The 25,836-nt window shown below is 49.6% G+C and overlaps 1 protein-coding gene and 1 long non-coding RNA gene across 8 annotated transcripts in view; one reads left to right on the top strand and one right to left on the bottom strand.

Annotated features, from left to right (window-relative positions):
• Window positions 1-21,560, bottom strand: part of COL27A1 (collagen type XXVII alpha 1 chain) — a 128,529-nt gene extending 106,969 nt beyond the window's left edge. For 2 of the 4 annotated variants that reach the window (XM_010720821.4, XM_031556176.2), the window contains exons 1-3: window positions 20,028-20,617; window positions 13,604-13,674; window positions 7,053-8,494 (exon numbers count right to left, since the gene is read on the bottom strand). In XM_010720821.4, coding sequence (XP_010719123.2) covers window positions 7,053-8,494; window positions 13,604-13,674; window positions 20,028-20,083 — 1,569 coding nt within the window. In that variant the 5' untranslated portion in view covers window positions 20,084-20,617. Of the gene's footprint in view, window positions 1-7,052; window positions 8,495-13,603; window positions 13,675-15,573; window positions 15,600-20,027; window positions 20,618-21,424 lie in introns of those variants that run through there. The other 2 variants (XM_031556174.2, XM_085239221.1) reach the window with 2 other exon arrangements.
• LOC104913665 (uncharacterized) lies at window positions 18,794-25,313 on the top strand. Of its 4 annotated transcripts, none has more exons than XR_014887259.1 (4): window positions 18,794-19,454; window positions 20,565-20,939; window positions 22,126-24,632; window positions 24,724-25,313. It is a non-coding gene; the product is annotated as an uncharacterized LOC104913665 (long non-coding RNA). The 4 variants fall into 4 exon arrangements; XR_014887260.1 differs by having other exon boundaries at window positions 22,126-24,842; window positions 25,009-25,313; XR_014887257.1 differs by adding an exon at window positions 21,636-21,723 and having other exon boundaries at window positions 18,798-19,454; window positions 22,126-25,313.
• Window positions 25,314-25,836: the final 523 nt, after the last annotated feature.

Below are 25,836 nucleotides of genomic sequence, written 5' to 3'. Positions count from 1 at the left end.
CAAGACACGCTATACATTATTTTATACCAAGATTTCAGACAGAGAAAACTTGCCTGAACCTAATTCTGATAAGAGACATCCATCCAAACCTTGTCCCTGTGGGAAAAAGCCAGGGGGGAGAGTAAGCAAAGCCCAGGGCCAGTCTCTCCGTGCTGCTAATTTGATAGGACATCAAATGAATTGGAACATTTCTTTCTGAAGCTATTTCTATCAGCAGTACAGGTAATAAGGAAATGGTTGCTTTAAAGGTGTAAGAGCCTACACAGCACAGAACTGGTAATTCTCCACACTGAGATGCACAGGGCTGCACTTCTGCACACTGCTCCCTGTCCTGGGGCTTTCCACTCTCTGCAGCCTTGATCACTTGATCTGACCCCTCTGCAAGCTGCTTGCTGCTGGCCAACATGGTGCTACCAGTCCTTGTATCAGCAACACTCATGATACAGCTGACCCTCATTTTAGCAATACACGTCATTTTATTCTGCCATTGTGCCAGCCCAGGCTCCCGTGCATAACACAATTATACAGCTGTGCCAACAGACAGTTGTTCTTTCTTTTCTTTTTTTTTTAAGTCTTAAGTAATTGCTCTCTAGAATCCAAACTTTTATTTTAAAAAAATCCTCGTGACCTTTTAGTTAGGAAGATAACTATCAGAACATGCACCCAATGCAACTGATACAGCTGGAGTTTTAATGGAGCTTACAAAAGATTAATTCAAGTCCTTAAGCTCTTCTCCATCAGAAGCCATTCCCCCGTACCCCAAAAAAAAGACGCAAAGGAGAGGATGCAACTGCCTGAGAAGCACGTTTCTCAAGTACCAGACAGGAGGTGACCTCCTCCACCTCCCTGCTAAGCAGCTGCAATTGCACTTGGCCACATGAGTAAAAACGTTCTCCAAAAATGTGCGCTGTTCAGAATAAACTGGAGCTGACAAAAACAAAGGAGAGAGTTAATACCTGCACTGGAGTGGGGATATGGAGTTAGGGAAAGGCATATAGAAAAACAGTATGTAATTCAGGGATATAGGGATAAAGCGACTGCAGGATAAGTATTGCAGAATTACAGAATCACAGAACAGCTTGGGTTGGGAGGGACCTTAAAGATCATCCAGTTCCAACCACATCCCCTGCCGTCAGCTGTTTGCCAGTCAGCACACCAGGCTGCCCAGGGCTCCATCCAAATAGCCAAAAGGCATCACAACATGGTGGTCAGTATGCATAGGGCAAGGGCACGTCCACAAATAAATAAACACGGCGTGGAGGAGATGACAAAGGTAGCTGTATGAACACGTGTAGTTGCTGTGAAACATGACACGAGGCCACGCTCCCGCTCCTCACATGGTTCTTTGAGAGCTGGGTTGGATGGACGTGCACCGTGCCTTCCCAGTGACTCATCCCTCCTCTGCCTCGTGCCCCATGCACAAGGCTCTGTGTCATCCAGCTCCGGCTTTCAGACAAGAGGCCCACGTCAGACAACTGGAGAGAGCAGCGCTGAAATACACACGGAGAAAAATGCACATCCGCAGAGGCAGCCAGAGAAGAATAAGGCTGGAGCAGGGCCCAGCTACTTACAGACAATGGATGCTGTCCCACTTCAAACATAAAGCTCTGAGACGTGAGAAGAAAGAGACATCCATCAGCACAGCACGCCTCTAGAACCTGCCTCAGGTTGGGTATTACGAGGAATTTCTCCTCAGAAAGAGCAGTGGGGTAGTGGCACAGGCTGCCCAGAGGGACGTGGAGGTGCCGTCCATGGAGGTGCTAAAGGAAAGGGCAGGTGTGGTGCTGAGGGATGTGGTGTATGGGCAGCATTGGCGGTAGGTGGACGGTTGGATGGAATGATCTTACAGATCTTTTTCAAACCTTAATGATTCTAATGCCTCTAGTGTCCCTACACTCATCAGAGCATCTCCTCCCTCACTCTTCTCACAGGGATGCAGGGAAGAGTTAAACAAACCACGCAGAGCCTGGGCAGACCTTTCCGCTGTAACCCCTTCGAGCATCCCCAGGGAAACCCATTGTGAGCAGTGGGAAGTGCTCCGAGGGGCAGGAAGGTTTCCTTTTCCTGGCAGCTGGAGGAAGATATCGCTTCTGCCCTCTCCTTGCATGGATGCCCTGTGGGACCGGCAGAGCTGACAGCCTCCTCCAGCACTTTGCCTCTTGTCCCTGGCTTCTGTCCTGCTCCTCACTGCAAACTGATGGTGGAGAACACACACACACTCCGTTATCACACCAAGCAAACTCAGAGATCAAGGAGTAACATGGCAAAAGCAGATCCTCTCTCTTCTCAAGCCAAACAGCAGAGCTGTGAACCAGCCCGAACAGCTCCGTGATCAGCTCATGGCAGCCACATGAAAGTTTAACCCTTCTGGGTTTCCCACGGTAGCGTTAGTGATGATGACTGATCCCACCAAATGATTATAGGATTTATTCTAAGCTGCTGCTGGGAAACTTGCCGGCGCAAAAAGGATGCTTTCTGTAGCTTTCGGAGCTTCAAGTTGCACACGGAAAATTAAGCTAGGTTGTCTGAAAGTGAAATACATCGGACCCTGAGGACAAGCGAAGTCTCACCGCTTCCTCCTGCTGCTGAGATCAGCTCAGCTCATCCCTCCACCTTTCCCACATCATGGCCCTCCCCACAGCTTCCCCTGCCTGCAGCAACACCCCTGGGAGGAGAGCTGCCTTCAGATCTCAGAACCTGAGCAAGGCTGAACCTGTTTGGGGAAGGTTTCAAGTGAACTGTAATCGGTTCAGGAATCGGTGCTGGCGGTGTGGGAAATGATTCTCTTCCTTTTGAATGGTTTCGGATTCATATCGCTCAGGTTGCAAACTATTTCTGTAATTGCTCCCCCAGGGGCAGGGACGCAGCCTAGCAGCAAATAGCTGATGACTGCCCAGGACACGATTCAGCCACATTCTAGAGCACACTGACAGATGGACATGCCTGTGTTTTAAGGTCTCCCCACCGTACTTGTGTCCCCCACACTCTGCCCCCTGAACATCCCATAATAACTGGCTGCACGTCACAGGAGGGCGTGCTGCTGTGTGCAAACAGGAGATGGAAGGCCAAATGTTATTCCCTCTCAATTGCTAACGCACGTGGTGAAAGCCACCTTAAAAGTGACTTCAGCAAATGCATCAAAAGCTTTTCCTTATGCTAGCACCATAAACAGGGATGTTTTTTACCCCTGCAGACAGAGAACCTGCCCTGCTTTCCTCCTGGAGGAAGACAAGGTGCATTTCTTCCATCAGTTCTCTGCCACAAATCCATTATTTAGTATTGCACATCCAGAGAGCAGTGGCACGGAGGGACTGAACAACTTGAGGGGCAGCACCAGCATTAGATTCTCCCTGCTCAAGAGAATGGAAGATGAGAAGAACTCATCCCAAAGGATACACCAGCCCCTCTGCATCTCTTTACCCTTGCCAGCACTGTGCAGAGGAGGAGAGAAGACCCAAACCCTTGAAATTCTGGCACAAACCAAGATGTTGGCAGAAAGCCACTCCTCTAACATGATTTCTGGAAGAGAGACAGGTGTGTATTCTGGGTTTGTACAACAACTACTGCAGAGAAGTTTTGTCCACAGCTGGATTCCAAATTGCGTGGCAGCATTATACACAACCAAATATTAGTATGGCAGTTTGATGAAAACAGCTTTTCTACAGACATAGCGGGAGCAGTCTCTGCATGAGAAAGTCAGTCTGGAGCAGTCCCAGATCCTGCAAGGAAGTCTAAAGGGGCATGGAGAAATAAGGGGATTCCATACTCCATCACCCACTTTCTGTTCCTAGAGGTTGATGAAACACCTACATATGCATTTACAGGATATATCTCTGCATCCTGTGCTGCACATCTGTCTCAATTACACTCTCAACTACTCTTCAAAATTAACTTCATCTTATGCAAATAGAGCTGTCTGATGCTTAGTCATTTGCCTACAAGATCTTTTCCCTTTGAGGATAATTCTGGTTAAATTAGCAATAAACTCTGATCCAACAGCATGAGTGAAGCTCAAACTTTTCCCATGTATTATACAAAGCGTGCTGTTTCTTCCTTTCAAGAGAAAACATGACTCATTCATTAGGAGACATTCAAACACATTGTGTGTTCTTAATTTATCATAGACTGTCAGCTGGAGCAGCCTTTTCTGGTACAAGGAGGACTGGAAATAGGCCCTTCATATCTGATCAGTGTTCCCATTCACCTCTCTCTCTCCTGATTTCATTGGCAAGGATCACTTCCCTGTGAAAGGAGCTGCACTCCAAAACAAACCGCTCGTGTGGAAGATGGCAGCTGGAGCAGTCTAGACTTGGGATGGGCTCAGAAACATCTGCCTTTGCAATGACGCTGCCTGCCAAAGCCTTGCCACACCTCTGTCTGGGCTGCTGCCACCGGCATTCGGACTCAGCGACCCAGACAGAAACTGGATGATGATGCTGCTGTGCACAGGGCTGGATGATAAGTGTGCTCGCCCAGGCACTGCAACCCGGCTGTGCAACAGCAAGGCTTTGCTACAGCTCTATGACATGCACAGAGCACATCTCTGCTGATAGGGAAAGTGAAGGACTGCAGCACTCTATGCCCTGCAGCAAAGCTCCTGCATGCACAGTGCCTGCATGCGCCCTCCCCAGCAAGCAACACTTCCCTATCCTTTGAAAGACTCCAAACACCTATCCTTGAGATGGCTTGAGATGCTGGCCCCCAAAGTCAACATTAAACATTAGTTGTGGCTGCCATAGCTGCTCTCAGCCGTGTGCTGGGGTCATGCATGATGCTGGCCAGCCCCAAGTAGTGCCCAGGTACTGACCTAGCATGGCACTCGGGGGCTCTTTATGCTATTTCCCCCTCCTCTCCAGAAGAAATTCACAGCAGAGATCCCAAATGCTTGTGGTAATTAATGGTTCCCAAGCAATTTTTCTTTTTTAAGAGCATATTATCCTCCCTCGCAGTAAACCCAACATTCCTGAAGCATTAATGCTCTGCATGTGAGACAGTGTCAGCGCTTCCTGTTGTGCAGCACCGTGGTGGTCTTCTAGGACAGATGAACCCGCAGGCGGTGCTGTCTTTTGGTTCAAGGTAAATGCATCCCTTCAGCCTCCTGATTGCACTCCTCTAACCATGCAGACACTTCCCTCAGCTGTGGGGAAGAGGCCCCTCTGCATGGCTGAGGTTACACCACAGTTATTTTGGTACCGCTCAGAAAAAGCACAGAGACCACAGCGCCTGAGTCATCACTGCCTCATCTCCAGCTGTCAGTCACATCCTAATTTTGGGATGATCAGGATGAAGGATGGTCCTTTCTCCTCTCTTGGTAAGATGGAGAGCGCATGAATGTCTCTACACATACATCTTAGCCATGGTAGTCCCAATCCTTGATTTTCCATACACTCTTCTCTGCCCATAATGGGATACTGGGTCTTGAAGAGACCTTGAGTCAGGCAACACAACCAAGCAAAGGAACAAACCCTCCTGCCCTCCCCGCTTTGTGCTCCACGCATCACATCCCAGCCATCGCATGCAGCACCATGACCAGCCCAAACCTCATCAGTGTCTGCCTGAGCACCAGGATGCTGCCAGGCCATTACTCAAGCACAGAGCATTTATCAGCTCTCTCCGAACACACTTGTCTGGCCGTCGGACTGCTGCATTTCTCAGTGTGTCAGCCCCATTCTGCTCTTTTCTCCCTTTTCTGTTCCCACGTCAGAGACATTCAAGGAACCATTGTACAGAGATCCCCGATGAGTCACAGCAGCCAGTTCCAGCCATAACCTTTCCTCCCTAAGTGCTGACTTTGTTTCCAGCAGTTGGAGAGGACGGGGCCAGGCAGAGCCTCAAGATGTTCTCCTTTCCCTCAATTCAGGACTGCAGTTCTCGGACCAGATGGAAAAATGTTGCCATCTCTTCCCTCAGTCCTCACAGCCTGAATCAGTCTCTTTGCTATGATTCACAAGTTGAGAGGGATTTTCCACTCCAGTTCAATGATTCGCTCTTTAATCTGCAGGGGGATGTGGGGACTTGGAGCCTGGTCACCCTCAGCACAGTTCAGTCCAAGACTTCTCTGGGCTCAGCACAGGCCACACAGATGTACCCATTGCAGGTAAGGAATGTTTTAAGAGAAGTTCACAATTGCTGAACTTCTGTTCTTGGAATTATGCCTGAAATGTTACTCCGTGAAACACTGCCCACAGATAAATCTGCGGAAGCTCATTCTGCCTACTCAGGGATTTTACAAAACATCTCCAAATGCAATGACTATAGAGGGATGTGCCTGTGCAGCCTGGCATCCTTCACCTCTCCCACAGCTGGGAACCTTGGAACGAAGCACACCCCTCAGTAACTCCCCCAAAAACTACCAGAAAGAACCAAAAGTGAGAGGCAGGACGCGAAGATGAGCAAAATATTGGGGGCTCACCAAAACACAGCCCTTGCATTTTAGGGGTTGCAACAATGAGCAGCACATCTGCAGTCACAAGTGCTGTTGATTGTGTTCCTGGAGCTTGTCTCAAATTTTCCATTGTATACCCTTCTTTCACTATTTTAAGAAGTCAGCTGTAAAAATTTGCTCTAGGCTGGAACTTGGCAACCAAAATCTCCGTCTGGGAGAAACTTATACATGTACAGCCCCTCTCTCACATATATATTACAGCAAAAGGCTTGGGTTGGAACACCAAATCCTCCTGAACGTTGGCCAGATTAAAGATTCTGTTTGCATTCTTACATTAAAAAAAACATGTTAGCAGATAATTAGTGTGGCCTGACTGCTTTTAGCATTACAAAATGTGTGTATGCTCGCCATGGCCAAGACACACACACCCTGAGAGCACGTGGAATGCTGTAGTTAAATTTATAGAGGAAACTCTTTGGGTGTTTTAAAGAATAAATGAAAAACAAAACAAACAAAAAGCCATTACACAATACAAATAGAGAAAGGTTTTTTGTTTGTTTGTTTGTTTGTTTTAAAATCCTGAATCAATCTCGGTATTTGCTTTTCTGGAAATGCCAACCCAGCTGAGCTCTGGAACTACAAAGAGTCAAGAAGTGCTCAAGCTTACCTGAGGTCCTCTGTCTCCTTTCACTCCTGGGTATCCCAGTAAAAATGGAAACGGAGTGGGCCCAAGGGGGTCGAAGATCTGATAGCCATCAGTCGCAGCTGGGGTAGTGAGGTTGAAGGCCTGAGCCTGGGCTCTAGAGACAGGACGGGCAGCCCCCAGGGGTGGCTTGGTGTACACCAGGGGGACATTGCCAGGATCCCCTTTCCTGGTGGGGGGTGACACGTGCTTCTTTGGAAGGGGCCCGGTGGTTGGGGTCTGTGGGGTTTGCTTCAGGGTGACAAAGTGGATGCTGCTGGATGTGTTGTCAGTCCTCCTCCTGGTAGGCTTTACAGTACTGGCTGCTTCAGAGGACTCAGAGGTTGGTTTTTGGTTGATCTTCTTTTTGGTCTCTTGCTTGGTCTCTTTCCTGCTGGTTGTGGCAGGGCTCGGGCTTGCTGGCAGGGCGTTTTTGGCACCGGGCAGGGGAGTTTTCTCCGTGTGCATGCTGGAAGTAGGCCGAGACACCGTGAGGGTCGTCACTGTCCCCCGAGACAGCGAACGGGTGGGCGGCTGTGTCCCAGTAGTCGATGGAGCGGGAGATGGGGCCACTGCAACCTTCGTGGCTTTGGTTGTCTGTCTTGGAAGTGGCGGCTGGGACGAGACCAAGGCAACAGTTGTAGCACCTGAACCCCGAGTCTTGAGGGGTGCGGTGACCCTGCCGAACGCCAAGGATGGGGTGGCAGTGGTCAAGTTTTTCAGACCCTGAAGCGAGGGCTCCATATGCTGTGGAGCACTCGGGGAGGCACTGGGATCCCTGGGCAAGATGGGGATGAGCGGGGGAAGGTTTGGCCGGTAGGTGTCTGCTTGCCTGCACTGTTTTTTCAGGTATTTACAGTAATGATGAGCTGCCTTGGCGGAAGGATAAATATCGAACTGGCAGATGGCTCCTTCAAACTGCACGGAGTGATGGTTCATCTTCCCAAAAAGGAAAGATCCATGTGGATCCAATGCCTCATCCTTTTTAAAATGCAAATCCGCATGTACTCTGTGCTTCCCACAAGAAGTAAATAAAGTGACTGTCTGGCCACGGATATTGATGGCCATATTGTGCCACTGGCCATCGTGAACATTGTAATCAAAATATACAGAGCGCTTGTGGCCCACGTACACTATTATCTTCCCGGGCACAAACTGAACCCCCAGTTGCAGTTTTTTCTTTTTGCTCTTGACTGCAAAGAGGAAAGCATTGTTGATGCGGTGGGAGCACAGGCTCAGCACTAGGAGCAGGTCAGTGCTGGAGCCTGCAGGGAAGATGGTGCTGATGGGTGCTTCGACGCGTGCTCGCTGAGTAAAGATAACCCCTGATTTGAGAGGAATGACCCCTTGAGGAATGGCATGTGATAAGGATAGTCCGCTTGATGGCCTTCTCCCTCCCAGGCCCAGCCTCTGAAGAACATCCACATCTGAAAGGGAAGCGACAAGAAAATGTGAGTTGGTGAGGAACCCAAGGGCTGGATCCGTGTAAGATGGCTATGAAACCAGTCTATGCAGAAGTGCAACAGGTTAGAAGAAAGCTCTACCATCCTCTGACAAAGACATATCCACGATATCAAAGCTGAGCACAGATAGTTCTTTCTCCTGCACACAGAGTGAAAAGCAAGTGCACGCTCAACTCAGTCATCGGCAATTGCCAAAATGCATCAGCTCCATGGCGGATCTGCCTAGCTGTCCTGTCCCAGCAGAGACCAGCTCCAGATGTTCTGGAGGGAGCTGAGCTCATGGCAAGGCAATTTCCCACCAAGCACCAATACTCCACTTCTCTGAGATGCAGTTCTGAGTACTGACCACACAGCTGGAAAGGAATTTGAACAACAGGCTGAGCAAGCATTGCAAAATGTTATACCCCCAGAAGGCGAGGAACAGAGCTGTCAAAGGGAGCAAAAGCCTTCTATCTGTCTCTCTACAGATCAGTAAGCAGCAGCTTTTGATCTTAGAGACTCTGGAGAGTTTTGGGAAGCAAAGGTGCCTCCCAGTATGAAAAAACTGCACCTACACTTCACTGAACTTCAGGTTCTCAACAGCAGTGCTTTTTTCTCAGCGGATCATCTTACAGCCTTACATTATTTGAGCAAGTTGGAGGGATCAGGCTTGGATTGTGGAACGCTGAAAAACTAGCTGTGACTGCCATTGAATGACTGCCATTGAACAGGTGGGATTTGCTGGGTGCATTGTTCAAGAGAAGACAGGATGCTCGCTGTCCACAGCATCCATCTCTGTCCACTGACGCTGGGAGAAGCCCGTAGAGGACGTGCAAGCAGAGTCCTCTGGTTTCTGGCTCTGAAGTCTAACAGAAGTCACACAGCCTGGAGTCCAAAGCAGATTAGCAGGCAACAGCAACACAGCCTGGAGCCAGCTGGCTGCAACTTCAGCTGAACTACTTCACTGGGGGAGATGCTCAGGTCTATGTGAGAAGAACTGCAAAGGTACATGTGCCCAGACCTGAAAAAAGGGCTCAGAAGCCTGTTCTCTTATTCCAACTCCAACTTTTAGTCTAATAAGGGATGTTAACTGCATGGTAAAGACACATATAAAGATACATAAATGTAAGGCTAGAGTGACGAACATGATGTTACTACTGTTGAAAAGAAAATAGGACAATAGTTTTTCCTTCCCTCTTCCCTGCCCAAATGCAATGCCCATTACTCGATGACCATTTAACTCCATCTTTAAGCGGGGAAACAAACCCGGGCAAGTTTCTTTTCTGCGCTGCCTAGCCCAAATCCTGATCTCTCAAGGTAAGAACAAAATGATCAGAAATGCAGCAGTGCCATTCATGGATGCACATCAGTTAACACCATGGGATCGCAGCTTTCCCATAGGAAAATAAAAGGCAAATGAAAGGTTGTCCAAAGAAAAAAGCCAGCTGCTTTTCTAGAGGGGCCTTGGAACTTGGCCGCCTTCACCCTCAACTGTTTAATATTCAGCACAATTCTCAATATTTGGAGAACCAGCACTAGAAAGAGATCCTCAGTTTTGGCCAGAGGGGATGTAGACTGAAGCCAGTCTGAGGTCTGTAATGTCTCTGGCCAGGAAAGGAGGAGAATAGCGAGAAAACCTCCGTTCTTTGACTTTGGCAAAAACAATGGCTATTTCTGTACATAAGAACTAGTCAATCAATATTTATTTTGTCTGAGAATGGCTTTATTCCCACCTCCCTTTTACAAGGCAGCTGAACTCATTTTCTAGCAGAGACTGTCCTGGAGAAGACGTGTCAGATGAGCAAGGGGATGGAAATTTCCCCACTCTATGCAGAGGAGAGGTGTTAATAACGGCCCTTCTCCCACACTGGGGAGAAATCCTTGGTCCCCCACTGTTTCTCTGTAGTATTGCTCTACAGGGTTTGTCCCTCAGCACAGCAAAGGTAGAATCTGTGCACTGAGGGGAGGAATCGCAGCCATGTCTTCAAGCTGAATCTTTTCCAGAGCCCATGAAATGGTAAAGGCCAAAGCCTGGCTCTTGCAAACTCCAGTGGGACCCCTGCCACAGACTTCAAAGACACCAGGATTCAGCCCTAAGGAAATAAGTTCACTGCTCAAACTGGGAGCTAGGCACCAGCTTCCAATTTCTGCGTGTATTTTTAGGTTCTGTCCCAGAGACAGACTGTGGTGTGCCTCCACTGGGCAGAAACGCTTCACGCTCTGAGTGCTATTTGCTTGGTAGCTGCTCTGTGAAGACATAAGGATGTTTCCCTGCTCAGAGCATGCTGCTACTGTTTGCAACGCCGACCCAACTGCCTTGTTAGCAACTGCCTCAAACAGTGCTGCTGAAAAAGGAAAAAAAAAAAGCACGATATCCAACCTCTCCTCTCCCTAAATACCCACAAAGGTAGAGCCAAATTCTTGATGCTTACGCAAAAGAATCTGAATCAAGCAGACCTCATGCAGGACACGGGTGTGGATTTTCCAGCCCCAGGTCCAGGCACTCAGCTCCAGACTCCTGCACACCACGGCCGCCCTGGGCAGGTGGGGCACATCCCCAGGGATGGTGGGATGTCATCGGCTAATGCAAAACGCAAGGTAATTTTTGCTTCTTTAAATGGCTCCAAGTTGAGCAAAGCATTTTTTCCTCTTTTGCTTTTCTTTCTTTTTTTTTTTTTCCTCCGTAGATTTTTTCCATCAAAACACATTATTTAAAAAATCCGTTCACTGAGAGCTGCCTGCTCCCAGGTGCCTTGAACCTAACTGCTGCATTCTGCCAACAACACTTGAGCAACAGAGAAAATCTTTTCTAAGTGAGATGCACAGAGATTCCTGCACAAGTACATAACTGCGTCCAAAAAAGGGGATAAAGGCTTTCATTGCTATCCTGCTCCTCTTTCACCTATGTAAAAATCTTTATCAGGAAGGAAGCCAAAATGCAGAAGAGAAATAACTTGGAGCTTCCCAGATTCCAGCAGCTGAGATCAGATGCCCACAGCTAAAACTGGGTAGGATAAACTCTACATTTCCAAAAGTTCTGCCCAGTCCCTTAGTCAGTGCACATCAGATGAACTCACTAACCTCATGATCTTTTGGATTTGTAATGCTTAGGGAAAAAACCACCCTCTGTGCTCCCTGATTTTCCACTGTGCAGGCGGATCTCTACACCTTACAGTAATAACTGCGGTCTTTTCAATATCCCACAGCATTGGCTTAATTACATCCTCATGCAGATCCATGAACAAGCTCTTAATTGATTTTGTAAATCTCAAATTCAAAAATCCTGAGCGATAACACAGTCTCAAATGGCCAATGTTCCCTTACAGCCTTCCTTCCTTGGAAGACTTTGGTTCCCAGGAGAAGAGCTTGACTCCGATTCTTGGGAAATTGAGCAGAAATGTTTAATTATTTATCATAGGGGAACCATCTTATTGACACAGGCTGCCAGGAAGTGGTGGAGGGGGCATCCCTGGAGGTGTTCAAGGAAAAGGTAGATGTGGTACTGAGGGATAGGGTTTAGTGGGCAATAATGGTGGATGGATGGGCTGGATGATCTTAGAGGTCTTTTCCAACCTTAATGATTCTATGATCTCAGACGGGATGGCATCTACAAAGGTAATGTAGCAAAGACAAAGTGAAAGAGTTTCCTTTGAATTGTTGGCAACGCTAAAAAAGACAACACCATCCCATAATTATCATGGGACTAAAAGGATGGATAAAGATGGATCCAAACAGCATATTAAAATCTACTCGAAAGAGAGACGCCAAGAGACAGTATTTGTTCTGCCTCTTTATGAGCTGACATAAAACTTGCTCTGAAAACTGCTTGACTAAGTAATTCAGCCAGATGTTCACCTCTTCTGCATTGAAGGAGAATTCGGAAAATATTACATTTTTCAAAATTGCTGATGGCAGGGATGTTATTTTATATTTTTTTTTCTGTAAGAAGTGCTCCGTGGGCTGGCTTACAGCTGAGCACTGACCAACTTTCTATTTTTCCTTCATGCTTTGGAGACTGAGAGGAGAGCCCTGGAACCTGCTAGTCCACTTATTGTTGTCTCCTGGTTGCAGGAAGCTGCTCGGTTCCAGCATGCGCCCGTGTAAAACATCCATGTGGAAGAGGTGCTGCTATTCTAGGAGCTGGCTCCCTGACAAACAGATGTTGCAGAGATGCTCGGTTACCACTATCAGCTGTAAAATATGGATTTTTTTTTGTTTGTTTTTGTTGACTCTAAGCTAAGTTGTCACTGCGGGGGTTATCGCAGCCCAAACTCTTGTCCTGTCTCCAGCAGCACCAGGAAGGGATGCCTAGAGAAGATGAGTGAAGGTATATGGTCGCTCCCTACAAAAGGCTCTTCCTGCAGCACAGGGGCTGAGGCAGACACAGAAATTCTCCTGTAAACCACCCCCTGTGGGATATTTCCTCCTGAAATTTGCTTTTCATAGAATCATTAAGGTTGGAAAGGACCTCTAAGATCATCCAGTCCGTCCATCCACCTACCATCACTACTGCCCACAAACCACATCCCGCAATACCACACCCACTCTTTCCTTGCATACCTCCTGTGAGCCTGTGCCACTGCCTCACTGCTCTTTCTGAGAAGTTCTTTCTAATGGCCAACCTCCTACTTTCAGAACTCCCATCATTTCTACACGCGCTGCATCTCGTGTATCTGCACAGGCATGACTGGGTTGCATCCAAGTCAAGAAAAAAATTGTTTGCCAGAGACTCTTAATTCCTTAATGGCCTGGTCTCAAGGGGCACCTCCTAAAAGCATTTAAGTGCGAGCTAATGCAGGTAGATGCCAATGATATTTTAGATACACCAAAGTGCTTCATTCCCAGTTGCTCCACCAGGCAGAAAGGCACTTCTGAGAGTCCTGTGGGGCACGTAATCACCTGTAGAAACCCGGTTCCTTTGCCAGCTGTTAACTGCGTCATCTACATCATCAGTACTGCAACGATCAGCAATAAATGCACTTAATTCTCCACACTGGGCTCTGGAATTATTAAATGTTTGCCCCTAAAATTATATAAAAGCCCTCGGCTTTTAATTTGATTAAAAAAGGAAGAGGGGAGAAAAGTGTGATTTACCTTCAGAGTTTCCCTGTGTGAATCCCAGGAACCAGCTAAAACATAACACAGTCCAGACAAAGCAGAATCCCCTAAAATTGGAAGAGAAGAAAAAATGATGAGTTTCTACAACACTGGTACCAAACTCAGCCCTGCGAATGGACTTCTCCTGAATCCTCATCTGGTAGCAGTGTCCACATTCTGGGATAAGGGTGCTCAATAGAAGGGATTGGGCAAAGCTTTCTGTCTTAGCTAAGCTTTAAGCATCACAGTGCCATTGAAACAGCAGCAGAGAGGAAAAGTTTTAGCAGAAAGACATCTGAGCCCCCCCATCCCCGCCAGCTTCCCTGGTTTGTGGCCAAACAACGAACATAGGAAACTCCTCGGTTAAGCTCACTTAAAACTGTCAGTGGAAAGTTTGGAGATTGAATTCCCTCGTCTTCGAGAGCTGAGATTTAGCAGCTTGATCAGCAAGGGCATTAGGCAGCTGGAGGAACGGAGACAAAAATGTAAACTACAGACAGTCCTCAGCCAGAGGCAGTGTGGGACGTCCACTGGTTGTTCTTCATCTCAGCCAAACCAGAGCGAGCACTGGGATATGCAGAGCAATGGCAAAGTGCTGCTCGCTCCTCTCTTAGATCTGGCAGAGAGGAATCATTTATCAATGGGGATTAGAGACCACTCTTCTCCTGCCATCAAGTCTCAGGCTTTAGCACAGGAAAATATCCTCTGAGACAATGCGTTGCCCCGGGCCAGATCCTCACCTGGTGCAGGAGACCCTTTCTTACAGCTTTAATGAAGCTGCAGTGATTTACGCATCAGCGGGGAAATCTGGCCTTGAACGTAAAGCTCCATGCAGGAATCCAGCCACTTAGTTAATATTTTAAGGCTCGAAGGGACAAAATACTGGAGCAGCCCCACATCGGCTGGGAAACAAATGAGATGAACCACATCACTCTTGTACTGTTTCCATTACCCTGACACCAGGCTGCGCATTTCAGGAGCTCTGGGGCTGCTGTAGTTCATGCATGAAGGAACGGCGGCTTGGAACAGCAAAACCTTTCACCAAGTCCTGCAGCCAAGCTATATGCTAAACAGGAAAACTTCCCTGCACTCCAGAGATCTCCAGTGGGGAGATGGGGCTGTTTTCTGCTCACTGCAGCCCATGAGATGCGGCTCTTGGTACTGCAGGCCTGGGAGGTAGGAAGGGAAAGGGAATATGATGACTCCTCATGGCCACCTCTGCTGAAACCTTTTTATGACTTAAATGAGGCCAAAATCTACATCACAGGAAGACTAGCACTTCTGTGCTCGCCTCCTAAGGATCAATGGAGCATGGGGACGTGGACGCTGTTCCCACACGTGTGTGGAGCGAAGGTTTTGTTGGGTGCCACCAACTGGGCTAAACTGCTTGGTGGGAAGGCGAGGGGAAGGGATGAGCAACACAAGGTTGTCAGGAGGAGCCCTGGGCATTAAGAACACCTTTGCTCTGGTGAGGATCTGACTTGTAGTGCTCTGTGCAAACACGTGGGCACACAACGCACAGGTTTCGGAGGGGTGCAGGAGCACCTTCACAACCCAAATCTGCTTCCAAAATTCCTGTTGACCAACACGGCGAGGGGAACAAGCCTCAGGGAAAATCCAGCACATAATTCCATTCTGGTGACAGCGACGGGGCCATAAAGGAGACGAAGGCACGGGATCCAGCTGGCCCCAGCTCCGCTCCTGGACCCCGCGCACTGTACGAGCTGAGAGCAGGGCCGAGTGCCAAAGCACTGAAGAAAAACACTTTGGCAAAATTTACCAACTTAATGGAAAAAGCACAGGCAGCTTCCAAATGGCAGACCTGCGACTGATGGGGCTGTTAATTATTGCAGGATTTTATAAAGCAGGCTCTTTTTCCGTTACAACTCCGCAGCGACAGGATTGCATAAGCAGCTTGAGTAGTAATAGTGAAGGCTTTTCTCCTTATATAGAGCTATTGAACCCACCTTGCCTTCATCTCTGCTTCTTGCCACCACCAGCGATTTCCACAGAGACTCCAGCAAGAGGCACCCACTAAAGTAATTCATTTCTTTTATAGCACAGGGCCTTTGAATGCCCAAATGAGGATCCCACCGCTGTAGCTACCAGGTGAAGAAATGCCCATAAACACCAATGACCGAAGTTCACATGAACCCTAAAGGTTTTCCAGCAGAGACACAAACTCCCTTTACAGCAAACTGAAGCTACTGACTACGTTACTTTTGGCAGATGCCAACGATGAGTCCGTGAGAACAACACGAGAACAAGACAAGAGAAGGACTGAGAAATACAAAGGCCAACAGTGGCACATCTCAGCCTATGGCAGTGTCTTCAGCATTCCCCAGTGTGGGGGTTGGCATGCAGGTAGCAGCAGAACAAACACGACGAGGAGTTGCTACAAAAAGCAATCAGAAGGTGTAGGACTACTTATGCCAGGGCTTCAGGATGTTAGGAGATGACTGCATCATCCCAGATGCTCCTTTTTGCTTAAACAATGGGTCGAAACTGAAACAAAATATATTATAAAGGACCAAAGGAGCATATTTATTTATTTATTACCTTTTTGCACTCATTCACAGTGCAAAATGTTTTGGAAACTGCAAACATTGTTGAGATTGGAGAAACAATTCCTCCCACTCTCTCCTATCCAGGTGTATTTATTTCTGTTCAATAGATCAGATAGCCAGCTGGGTGCTGCAAACTGCTTTTCAAGAAAGGCAAATCTGCGTTTCCAACTGCAGATCAAACGATAATTCTTAAAAAGAGATCATTTATGTGTCACTTAAGATCTGATACATGTGAGCGGAGGTGACTTTTAATAAGACTTCCAGGCAGTTCTGCAGCCAGCAGGAAACAGAAATCACAGCCTACGTACGGAGGCTCCAAACTGCCCCATGGAATCAGCCCCACTCCCAGGTGTTGGAGGTGGAAATCTCATTTGGTGTGCCTATCGCCCTTTGCACAAACTGCTGCTGTCTTTCCAGGACTTCTGGAAAAGACAGTGTTCCTCTGAGAGAGAGGGCTGGGAAATGGGAACCTATCGTTATGCGGATGTCCCTGTTTTGACCCTGCATGGTTCTGTGGGTTGTTTTTTTTCAGTGTTAAATATACATACATACATACATACACAACACACGTACAACCAGCTCCCCCAAATATCCAGCACCAAGTACACAAAACAATTTCATCCAACCCACTGCTCCTGGGTACGACTCTATATAACCTCAGCTACAACTACAAACTCACTGCATGCCTAGCCACAAAGAGGGAGGATCAAGAAGAGCGATGGAGCACGGGCGTAGCCAACCCCACTCCTTCAGCATCCCACCTCGCTCTTGCAAGGGTTTATGCTGATACCTGCAGATGAAGGGCTGGTGGGATTCAAGCTCCCAGTCCCCATGCTTCTTCCTGGGAACCAGAGCTTGTGTATTCATTGCACAGCCCGGGCCCAGAGCTTCTCTGAGCTCCTGCTGCTGACAGCCTGCTTCCTCACTTTGTGGATGAAGGACAGACAGGCTGATGAGGCTGTGATGACTCAGACACCCTTTCAGATGCCCCCCAGCAACTTCCTACAATAGGGGATCTTACTGACAGCATGCTCCTTCGTCTCCTCTTTGCTCACCAGCCCTGTCTGAGTTACTGGCTTTGCTGCTAAATGATATGACAACACTCACTGCAGCCGTTCCCTTTGTGTCCTCAGCTAGAGGGACCCTAACTGGAGCCCTCAGCAAACAGAAGTGCTAAGTGTGATCTGTCATCCAACTCCTTTTTTTAATCCTTCCAACAAACACCTTTGCATTCCTTCATGTTGTGAACGGGGTTTGGCAGAGCCATATATAATTCCCCATTATTTCCATTTGCACTTCACTAAACATCCACCTTCCCCTCATGCCCCCAACAAAGTGGCAGAGAAAAAAACCTCTCTTCTCTCACCGTTTAAAGATTTCATCCAACTTCTTACTGCAAGGCCTGGGTGTCCCCTGGTCTTTAATGCAACCTCAATGAGTGCAGGTTTGAAGCAGGACAGATGGGATGAGGCTGAATCAGAATGGCAGCAGAAGAGTGACCAGCTGCAGGACCTCAGCCAATGCCTTGGTCATGATGCTGTGACCCTACCTCTCACCATTCCAGGACACATCTCCACAAGGCTGTGCAACCACCTTCTCTTTGCTGCACGTCCCATTGACCTGCCTGCTGCTGAACTTGCCCACTGTTGATGTAATTTGTCCCAAATTGCTTGTCCTGCCTACAGATCCACCTTGTCCCCTTGAAACGTGGGCAGCACACAGCGCTGGGGCTGGAAGGGGCTGGGGGTAGAGCACAAGTGGTGTAGCTTGGACACACACTCAGCTCCCAGCCACCAGCCCTACGATGGGGATGTCAGCGGAGTGCTGGGATATGTGGAGCCCCAGGGACGTGGGGACCCAGCGCTTCATGCATAGGCACCAGAGGGTTCCAGGAGTGTTGCTAAAACCGAAGGCCTTGACAGGAAGAGCCAGCAGGGGAATGGCAGGATGCACAGCACCGCTGTGCCAAGCAAGTTGAATCCCAGCACCGAAAAGCCCATCGGGAGATAATGTAAGAGCAGCAAGCGACCTCTGCCGAGGAAGGAACGGATCAGCAGCACGCTGGCAAGGTATGTAACCCAGAGCAGACCCTGGGAACAAAAGGCTCTCATATCCAGAGTTGCCACGAGCCCACAGAGCACACTTCCCATGGCTCTGCTCAGTGGGCACTGAGGTGCTGGCGCAGACCCAGCCCTCCTGCACACACAGTCCTGCCTGTGCCCAGCTCCTAAACCAATCCCTAACCCAGCATCAGCACGGTGCTGGGACCCGAGTGGGATCTCCCTGCCCACATCTGCAGCGTGACCACGGGTAACCCTTTCACCACGCTCACAGTGCAGCACCATGGCACCTCCAAGGATCCCCCCAGCACTGTGGCCCTCTGAACACCCCACCGCACAGCTGTGCTGCTCTCGGTCCTATGCAGCACTCCTCATCCCCCGCTCCCCTTCGGCCTTCTCCATTTTTGACAGACAGCCACACTTGCACGGACCCAGGCAGGCGCTGCACTCAGACTGTGACGGTGTTTAAAAGGTGCAAGCGGGAGATGGTACAGCTACAGCATCTCCTGATGTGCCACAGCCACGTCTGGGCAAAAAAAACACCCACTCTAAAGCACTGAAATACAGTATAAACACACACACACACACACGCTGCTCCAGGAGAGCTGAGTGCAGGCTGTGGGAGCGGCTGGGATCACACGCGGAACCCTACACGCACAGCACATTGCAGGCAGAGCGTGCGTCCAGCCTACAAAGGGAGCTGCACATTCGTCCCGGCTCCGGCACCGCACGTGGGGTGGCTGCAGGCAGAGGGGTGACCCTTGGGGTGCCCCCAGCCCCCCACCCGTCCTTTTCCCCCATCTCGCACCCATCCGGCTCTGGCAGAAGCACAGCGATCCTGTACACAGCTTTTTCAAACTGCCAGGCAGAAGAATCCCAGTCCTTCCAAGGGAGTGTCGGTAAATCATCATTACATCCGACAACGCAACCAGAGGGATTAACCCTTTGCTCGGCCTCAGGAAAACAACAACAACAACAGCGACAACAAATTCAACGATGAAAATGACAAAAGCTGCCCCTGGCTACAAGAGAAGGAGGACAGGCAGGGTGCGGGTTGTGATTTTTTTAGCTATGCGTGGATACAGATAGATAGAGATCTTTGTGCGCGCGTGTGTGCGGCGAGCACATGAAGAACATGCCACCACGCACCCGTCTCGGAACGTGCCTCAGCCCTCCCCATGGCTCTCCCACTTTTTGGAGGACCACAATACTGCTCTCCAGGTACCGGTGCCCCCCATCCCGCGGTGCAGGGCTGGATGGCGGCGCTTCCGTCCCGCTCCTGCGTGGGGTTGGGACCCTCCCCGTGCCCACCCGAGGCGGAGGTGCTGGGGACACTGCAGGGAAGTGGAATCGCCCTCTCCAGCATCTCGATGCGGGTGTGATTCCCGTGCCCTCCCCGCAGATCAGTCCCTGGTCCGGGAGCCCCTTCTCCCGGTGCTAAGAATTGGGGGTCCCCCTGCCATCCATCCCAGCGCCGTACCTCCCCCCCCACTCCGCTCCCCACCGCCGCGCTCTCACCCCCGGCTGCACACCCCAGTCCCATTCCCACCCTCCTGCTCCGGCTCCAGCGTGGCCTCCCTGCTTCCCAGCCCATTCTCCTCTCCAGCCCAGGAGTTTTCACATCATCCCCTGGCAGAAGGAATGTCTTCCCCCACCCCAACCCCAGCCGCCCCAGCGTGCGGGGCTCCCTCCAGGCACGCTCTCCCCACCGGAACCCTCCCGGCACCCCCGGGACCCCGTCCCCACCCGGGATGCCCTTCCCCAGCGCCGGCAGAAGCAGCACTTTGTACTCACCCCCTGCCTGCTGCTGTAGCTCTGAGTCTGGAGACCGGCTCTGATTCCGGCTCCATCACGTTTAGTGCATTGTCTCTTTCGGGCAATTTTTGCGGCAATCCATCAGAAAAAGGGGAACAGGCCGGTTTGTGGGTACATCCTTCCCGGGAGCTCAGCTCTCTGCCTCTCTAAGGGGCTCAGCTGTGTCAAAGACACCCCCTGGCCCGGACGGCTCACTCCTTCCTCCTTCTCTTCTGGGTCCTTTTGCTTACACAGATCTTTTAATCCCATTTAACTCCCTCTCGGCAGACTGCAATTACCTTGGGAAAAAGGAGAGAGAACAGAAAGTACATGCTAGGAAGCCACGCTGGCCCATGGTCGCTGGATTTCTTGCCTCTCTCTCTCTTTTTTTTTTTCCTCCTCCTTATTAATAGCACAATTTCTGTTACTTCTGGTTTCCAAAATCCTTGATTAGTGTTATTTTTTTCTTAGCTGTAACTTTTTGTTGTTGTTGTTGTTGGTTGGGTTGGTGGTTGCGATAGTTATTTTTATTTGCAGTGCAGATGTGCCTCCCACCCCCCCAAGGATCTCTCCTCTGGACTTAGAGAGAAGAGGAAAAGGCAGATTTTGAGAAATGAAAATTATTTAAGGATGTCCCCGCTGCCTCTCTCTGCTGCCCTCCTCTGTAATACCGAAGCATTTGCAGAAAGTAATACAACGTAAATAAATAATAAAAAACTCTTCGGCTAGAAGAGCTGCAGAGGAGGAACCGAGGATCCTTTCCGGGCTGTGCGGAGCAAGAGAGGAAGACTCCGTGGAGGAAGGTCCCAGTGTGGGGAAGGCTGCTGATGGAGATCGCTGCGGGGCTGCAAACCCTGTGTCCAAAGCAACTCGGACCTATAGCACCGGCACAGCTGGGCCCCACATTACGAGGTACCCAACGTGGCTTCTGCTCTGGGTGTGGGGCTCGGGATGGGGGGAGGAGGGGAGCACACAGAGGGGCTCGGATATGCAGGACCCCCCACGTCCTTCCTTGAATTGCACTGCTGCCATGGGGAGGGAGGGACGGGGACCCTGCACCCCTCTACTCCCACCACCACGTGACAGAAACCCAGAAGGCAGGGAGGGGGGGAACGAGATCTCTTAGACAAAATCCATCAGAGCAAATCAGATCCCAAGTCACTCAGCCAGCTGTGCTACAAGAGGGGACTCTGTGCTGGCCAGCATGGGTAAAACTCACACCCCTTTGCTCCCTCCTTTCCCAACAAGCCAGGACACCCCAAGCCCTGGCTGACGTGAACAGAACACCAGGACAGAGCAAACCCTCAGCTCCGTGGGCAGCCCTGCTCCTGCCTCCCCCCACACTCGGGCTCCCCCAGCCCTGCCTCTCACACAGCAGCTCTTCTTTGGGCACTTACTTTGCAGCGAGGAGAGAGGCTGTGCAGCGTCTCCTTGCAGCCCCACCTTCATTGGCATTCATTTGTCCCAGCAGCTTACAACAATGTCTACTTCTTAAAAAAAAATATATATATAATAATAATAATTAAAAAAAAAAAAAAAAAAAAAAAGGAAAAGGAGCAAAACCAAACCAAAACACCCCAGGCCCTTTCCTGTCTCCTTCCCCTTCAGCCTCAAGGTTTCTCCTGCGCTGGAAGCCAGCGGGTGCCTGCCAGGCTCAGGGGTCCCCACAAAGCCTGGGGTCCCCCGAATTCAGCAGGTAATCCTTTCCCAGTGTGCACACGAGCAGGTTCCCCGCGGGTCGCTCCGCTCGAGGGTCATTGATGCTGCGGGAATCCAGGAGAAGAGATGGGTTGGGAGCTGGCGCTGGGAGGGACATGGATGTGAAAGAGGTGGAAATGGTGAGGCTGCCCTCGTCCTTTTAAATAGCTGCAGCCAGGGGACTCCGCTCGCTGGCTGGGGTGCCCCAGGTATCCGGTTTCAGCAAACATCAGCTAATGAGCACAGATCCAGCCTCCGAGGGGCAGGTTCAGCGCTGCCGTACCGCACGGGAGGATGGGGGCACCGGGGCTCCCCCGGCGGGGAAGGGGCTGCGGGGAGCGGGCGCGGAGCTCAGCATCGCAGCTGAGTCCCTGCGGGGCTCTCCCCACGTCCCCCACAGGCGCTCAAGGAGCGGCAGAACCAGAGCCTGTCCGTCTGACTGTAGGCACAGACCTCGGGTACCCCCCCGAAATAAACAGAGCCGCTGTCCCGCGTCCCTGAACCTGGAGCTGGAGAGGAACGCTCTCACGCTCACAGCAGACAACTCCAGGACCCGCTGGTCTGACTCAGCAAAGAGGATTTCACTCAAAAAAGCGACCCCAGAATGCAGCCAAAAAATATGCTTTGCCCCATAAATTAGACCTCCTGCATACACGACGCCTTCTGTTACCATGTGTGCTGAGGACTTTTCCTCTTCAATATGTGCCTTTGGCTGAGCCATGCTTGCACGCAGGGGCTGTGGTTTTGCATCTCCCAGTTTCTATAGGCACAAGATTTTATTCATACCTTTGCTCTGAAACATCTGCATTTCGCTTTCTTGCTAGAATAGATGAAGCTTTAAGTAACAACAGTAGAACACCAAGGAATCTGAAGTAAGCCATGTTATGAGTGGGGTAAATAAGCAGCATCCTCACGGCCTGCTTCCCTCCAAGAAACCTGTCCAGAAGCAAGCAGCCAAATCACACTTCCACAAACCTGCATGGATTCCTGTACAGCAAACCCTGAGTGCTCCCCCAGCCCACCCTGAGCAGCTCTTTGACTTTGGGGACAACAGGCACTCACACGCTTGTCAGAAACCACATCAAATTTCTATTTTCTCTGCTATTTTTTTTTTCCCCAGCTGTTTCTTGCATGTTTTTCAGTCATGCATTCTTTGCTCAGAAACACATTCTAGCCAAGTCTAAGTGTTTAAGTTATTAAAAAAAACAAAACCTTGTAACTTTGCACAGAAATGTGTAGAATCGAGAAAGAAATGTGTGCTGTTGACTACACATTGCAGCCTACTGCTCTTTCCCACCTCTTCCAAAACCAATGAGTATTTAATCACCTCTCTCACCCCTAAACGAGCCAGGCTAACCCAAGGGGATCAAGGCTCAGCTTCCTAGAGCAAGGGACAAGGAGGAAAGCAGGAGGGGTGCTACAGCTCTTTGCAAAGATGAGACCAAAAGCAATGCCAATATTGATGGACGTGCTCAACTTTGCTCAGATGAGCAGTTTCAATCCAAACAGATGCAGAAGGGCCCTGTTGGCACACAGAAATCAGCATAGCACAGCAGCTGGGATAAGGGAATGAGTTTAAAACAAAAGGAAACCCAGTGTCGTTGAAGCCAAGAGTAGTGCCAAGTAGATTTGGGTCCAGAAATTAGACCTCGTTCTTCAAAAAGACAAAAGTTGCAACATATGAGCTGAAGAGAAACATATTTAGCAGATCTATTTTCCTTCCTTTCCATATTTAAATGGAAGCTGCTTTAAAATACTAAATAAACTGCAGCAAATTGGCACAGCAATGAAATTAAATAAATAATAATAAAAAAAGTGGCAGTTCTAATTTAATTAGCCAAAATAAGAACAGTTACAGGGGGGAGGAGATGCCACCGGAACCACACGGCACGGGGAACAGAGCACTTGTTTTGGACACTGGGTATATTTAGATCAATGCCTCGTTCAGAGGTAAGGCTGTGGCGTGGCCACAGAAGGCACGGGCAGTGTGAGTCCAGGCACAGGAAGGGCTTGTGGGAGGGATCAAACAAACAGGGAGAGGGGATAAAGGGCCTTTCACAGCCCTCCGGGCTGCATTTATCCGGAGCTGTTTGGGAGAGCTGGGCAGAGGGAACCCACCCTGGGGAGGTGCTGACACGGAGAAGCTCTGCTCCTATTTTAGGGACTGCTGTTCAACCTCTATTTGGTGATGCAAAACCATTGCACGTTGCATTTCTTGTTCCTCACACGGAGAGCATCAATCGTGCAAGGGACGTACGGAGAGCTCAGAAACCATTTTGCGACCCATGCTCTGCCCTGCTATCCTCCCCCCCTCGTCCCAGCCCGTGCCATAGGCCAGCAGTGACATGTTTGAACTTCTGCAGCCGTTTGATGTAAAATGTTTTAAATTCTTTTGGGGAACACTAAAGGCTTTTGTCTCTTGACCGGTGCTGCGGGGATGCCACGTCTGGCAAAGACTGCTCTCACAGTGCTACTCAGCTCTACCAGATCCCATTGGGCTGCCCAAGAGCTGGGAACCACTGTTAATCATTACACATTGGAAAGAAGAGAAACACAACACGGTGATGCAAGCCCGAGCCCACCTTCCCTAAGGAAACGCTGGCTGCTGGTCACAATTCTGCCATACATTTCTCTAAAGAACTGCAGCTTTACAGGATGGCTGAAAGCTGCTACAGATGAGTGGCAGCCAACCATTAAGCCACAGCAGAGCAGTGCACTGCATGCTTTAGGTATGAAGGTATTACGTCTCCTAAACCTTGACCACCAACATTTAGGATACCAGGCAAAAGCTGCCTGGTTATGGCAATGTCCCTTTCTATTTCCCTCAGTTGTCCACCTGTTCCTATGCTGAATTTGAGCGCTCTTTTAGGGACGATTCAGTCACCAGTGCTGCTGGAAAATACAAAAGTAAGCAGCATCCCCAGCTCTAAGCACCAGCCCAGGCTGTTGTACTGCTTTTGCCATTGGGAGGTGATCCAATACTACATTTTGTTCACAGATAACCGAGGCCAGTTTCTCTCTTTCTCTGCAAAAAAAAAAGAACCAAAAACCCAACCCACCATCCAAACCAACGCCGGGCTGCTGCACGTGGAGCAGTAATTCTTCCACAGTTGGAAGGTTTGCTCGTTAAGTGTCGCAATGCATCAGCAAGCACTGATGTTCTGCCCAGTGCTGCACCGGAGGACCCTGCTGGGGCGGTGGGGGTGGGCATGTGCTGAACTGGGCAGGATGGGTGATGCAATCGTTCTCTAAAGGAACAGAACATTTTTTCTTCATGAAACAGAACCACCCTGAGAGCACCTTCTCCTGCAGCAAGGATGGACATGAGCCCAGAGCTTCAAAGAACCTGCTGAGCTGCATTACTTCCTGCACATTAAGGATAGCTGTGGCTACAGCAGCACGTTGCTGAGACAGGGAATGTCAACCAAAAGCTTGGGTTGGATTCTCAGTAACTTCAACAGGGAGGGGAAAGGAAGAGGGGCTTACATAAAGCCAGACCAACATTCTGGTGTGACACGGTGTTTAAGGGCAATGGTATTTAAGACAGAATGATAATAAATGTGGTTTGGTTTTGTTTGTTACTGACAAGTTGAACATGATGCCTTTTTGGGGTTTGGTTTGATGCTGGAAGTGTGCAAAGGCGTGGTACTGAGGGATGTGGTGTATGGGTAGTAGTGGGGGTTGGTGGATGGATGGGCTGGATAATCTTAGAGGTCTTTTCCAACCTTAAATGATTCTATGAAAGGAACCATTTTAGCTGGGACAAGGAGGCACCTCCTGCGCTCACACACACAAACGTTATGTTAAGGAAATCTTGCACTCTACTACATTCTGAAGCACCAGCACCAAAACAACTGCATTGTGATTTGTGTACAGAGTAACTCTGAGACACAAATCAACCAGACCAAGCAATTGCTTAGCTTCACCTTGATAGGACGGGGGGAAATGGTTTCAAGCTAGAAGCGGGGAGGTTTAGTTTGTAGAGACTTCTTCCTTATACCCATAAGGGCAGTGAGGCACTGGCACAGATTGCTCAGAGATTGGTGAACGTCCCATCCCTGCAGACATCCAAGGTCTGAGCTGATGGGGCTCTGAGCACTGATGGAGCTGT

The sequence above is a fragment of the Meleagris gallopavo genome, chromosome 19 (assembly GCF_905368555.1).
Source record: "Meleagris gallopavo chromosome 19, MGAL_WU_HG_1.1, whole genome shotgun sequence".
Lineage (NCBI taxonomy): Eukaryota > Metazoa > Chordata > Aves > Galliformes > Phasianidae > Meleagris > Meleagris gallopavo.
This window is presented reverse-complemented; position numbering and strand designations above follow the sequence as displayed.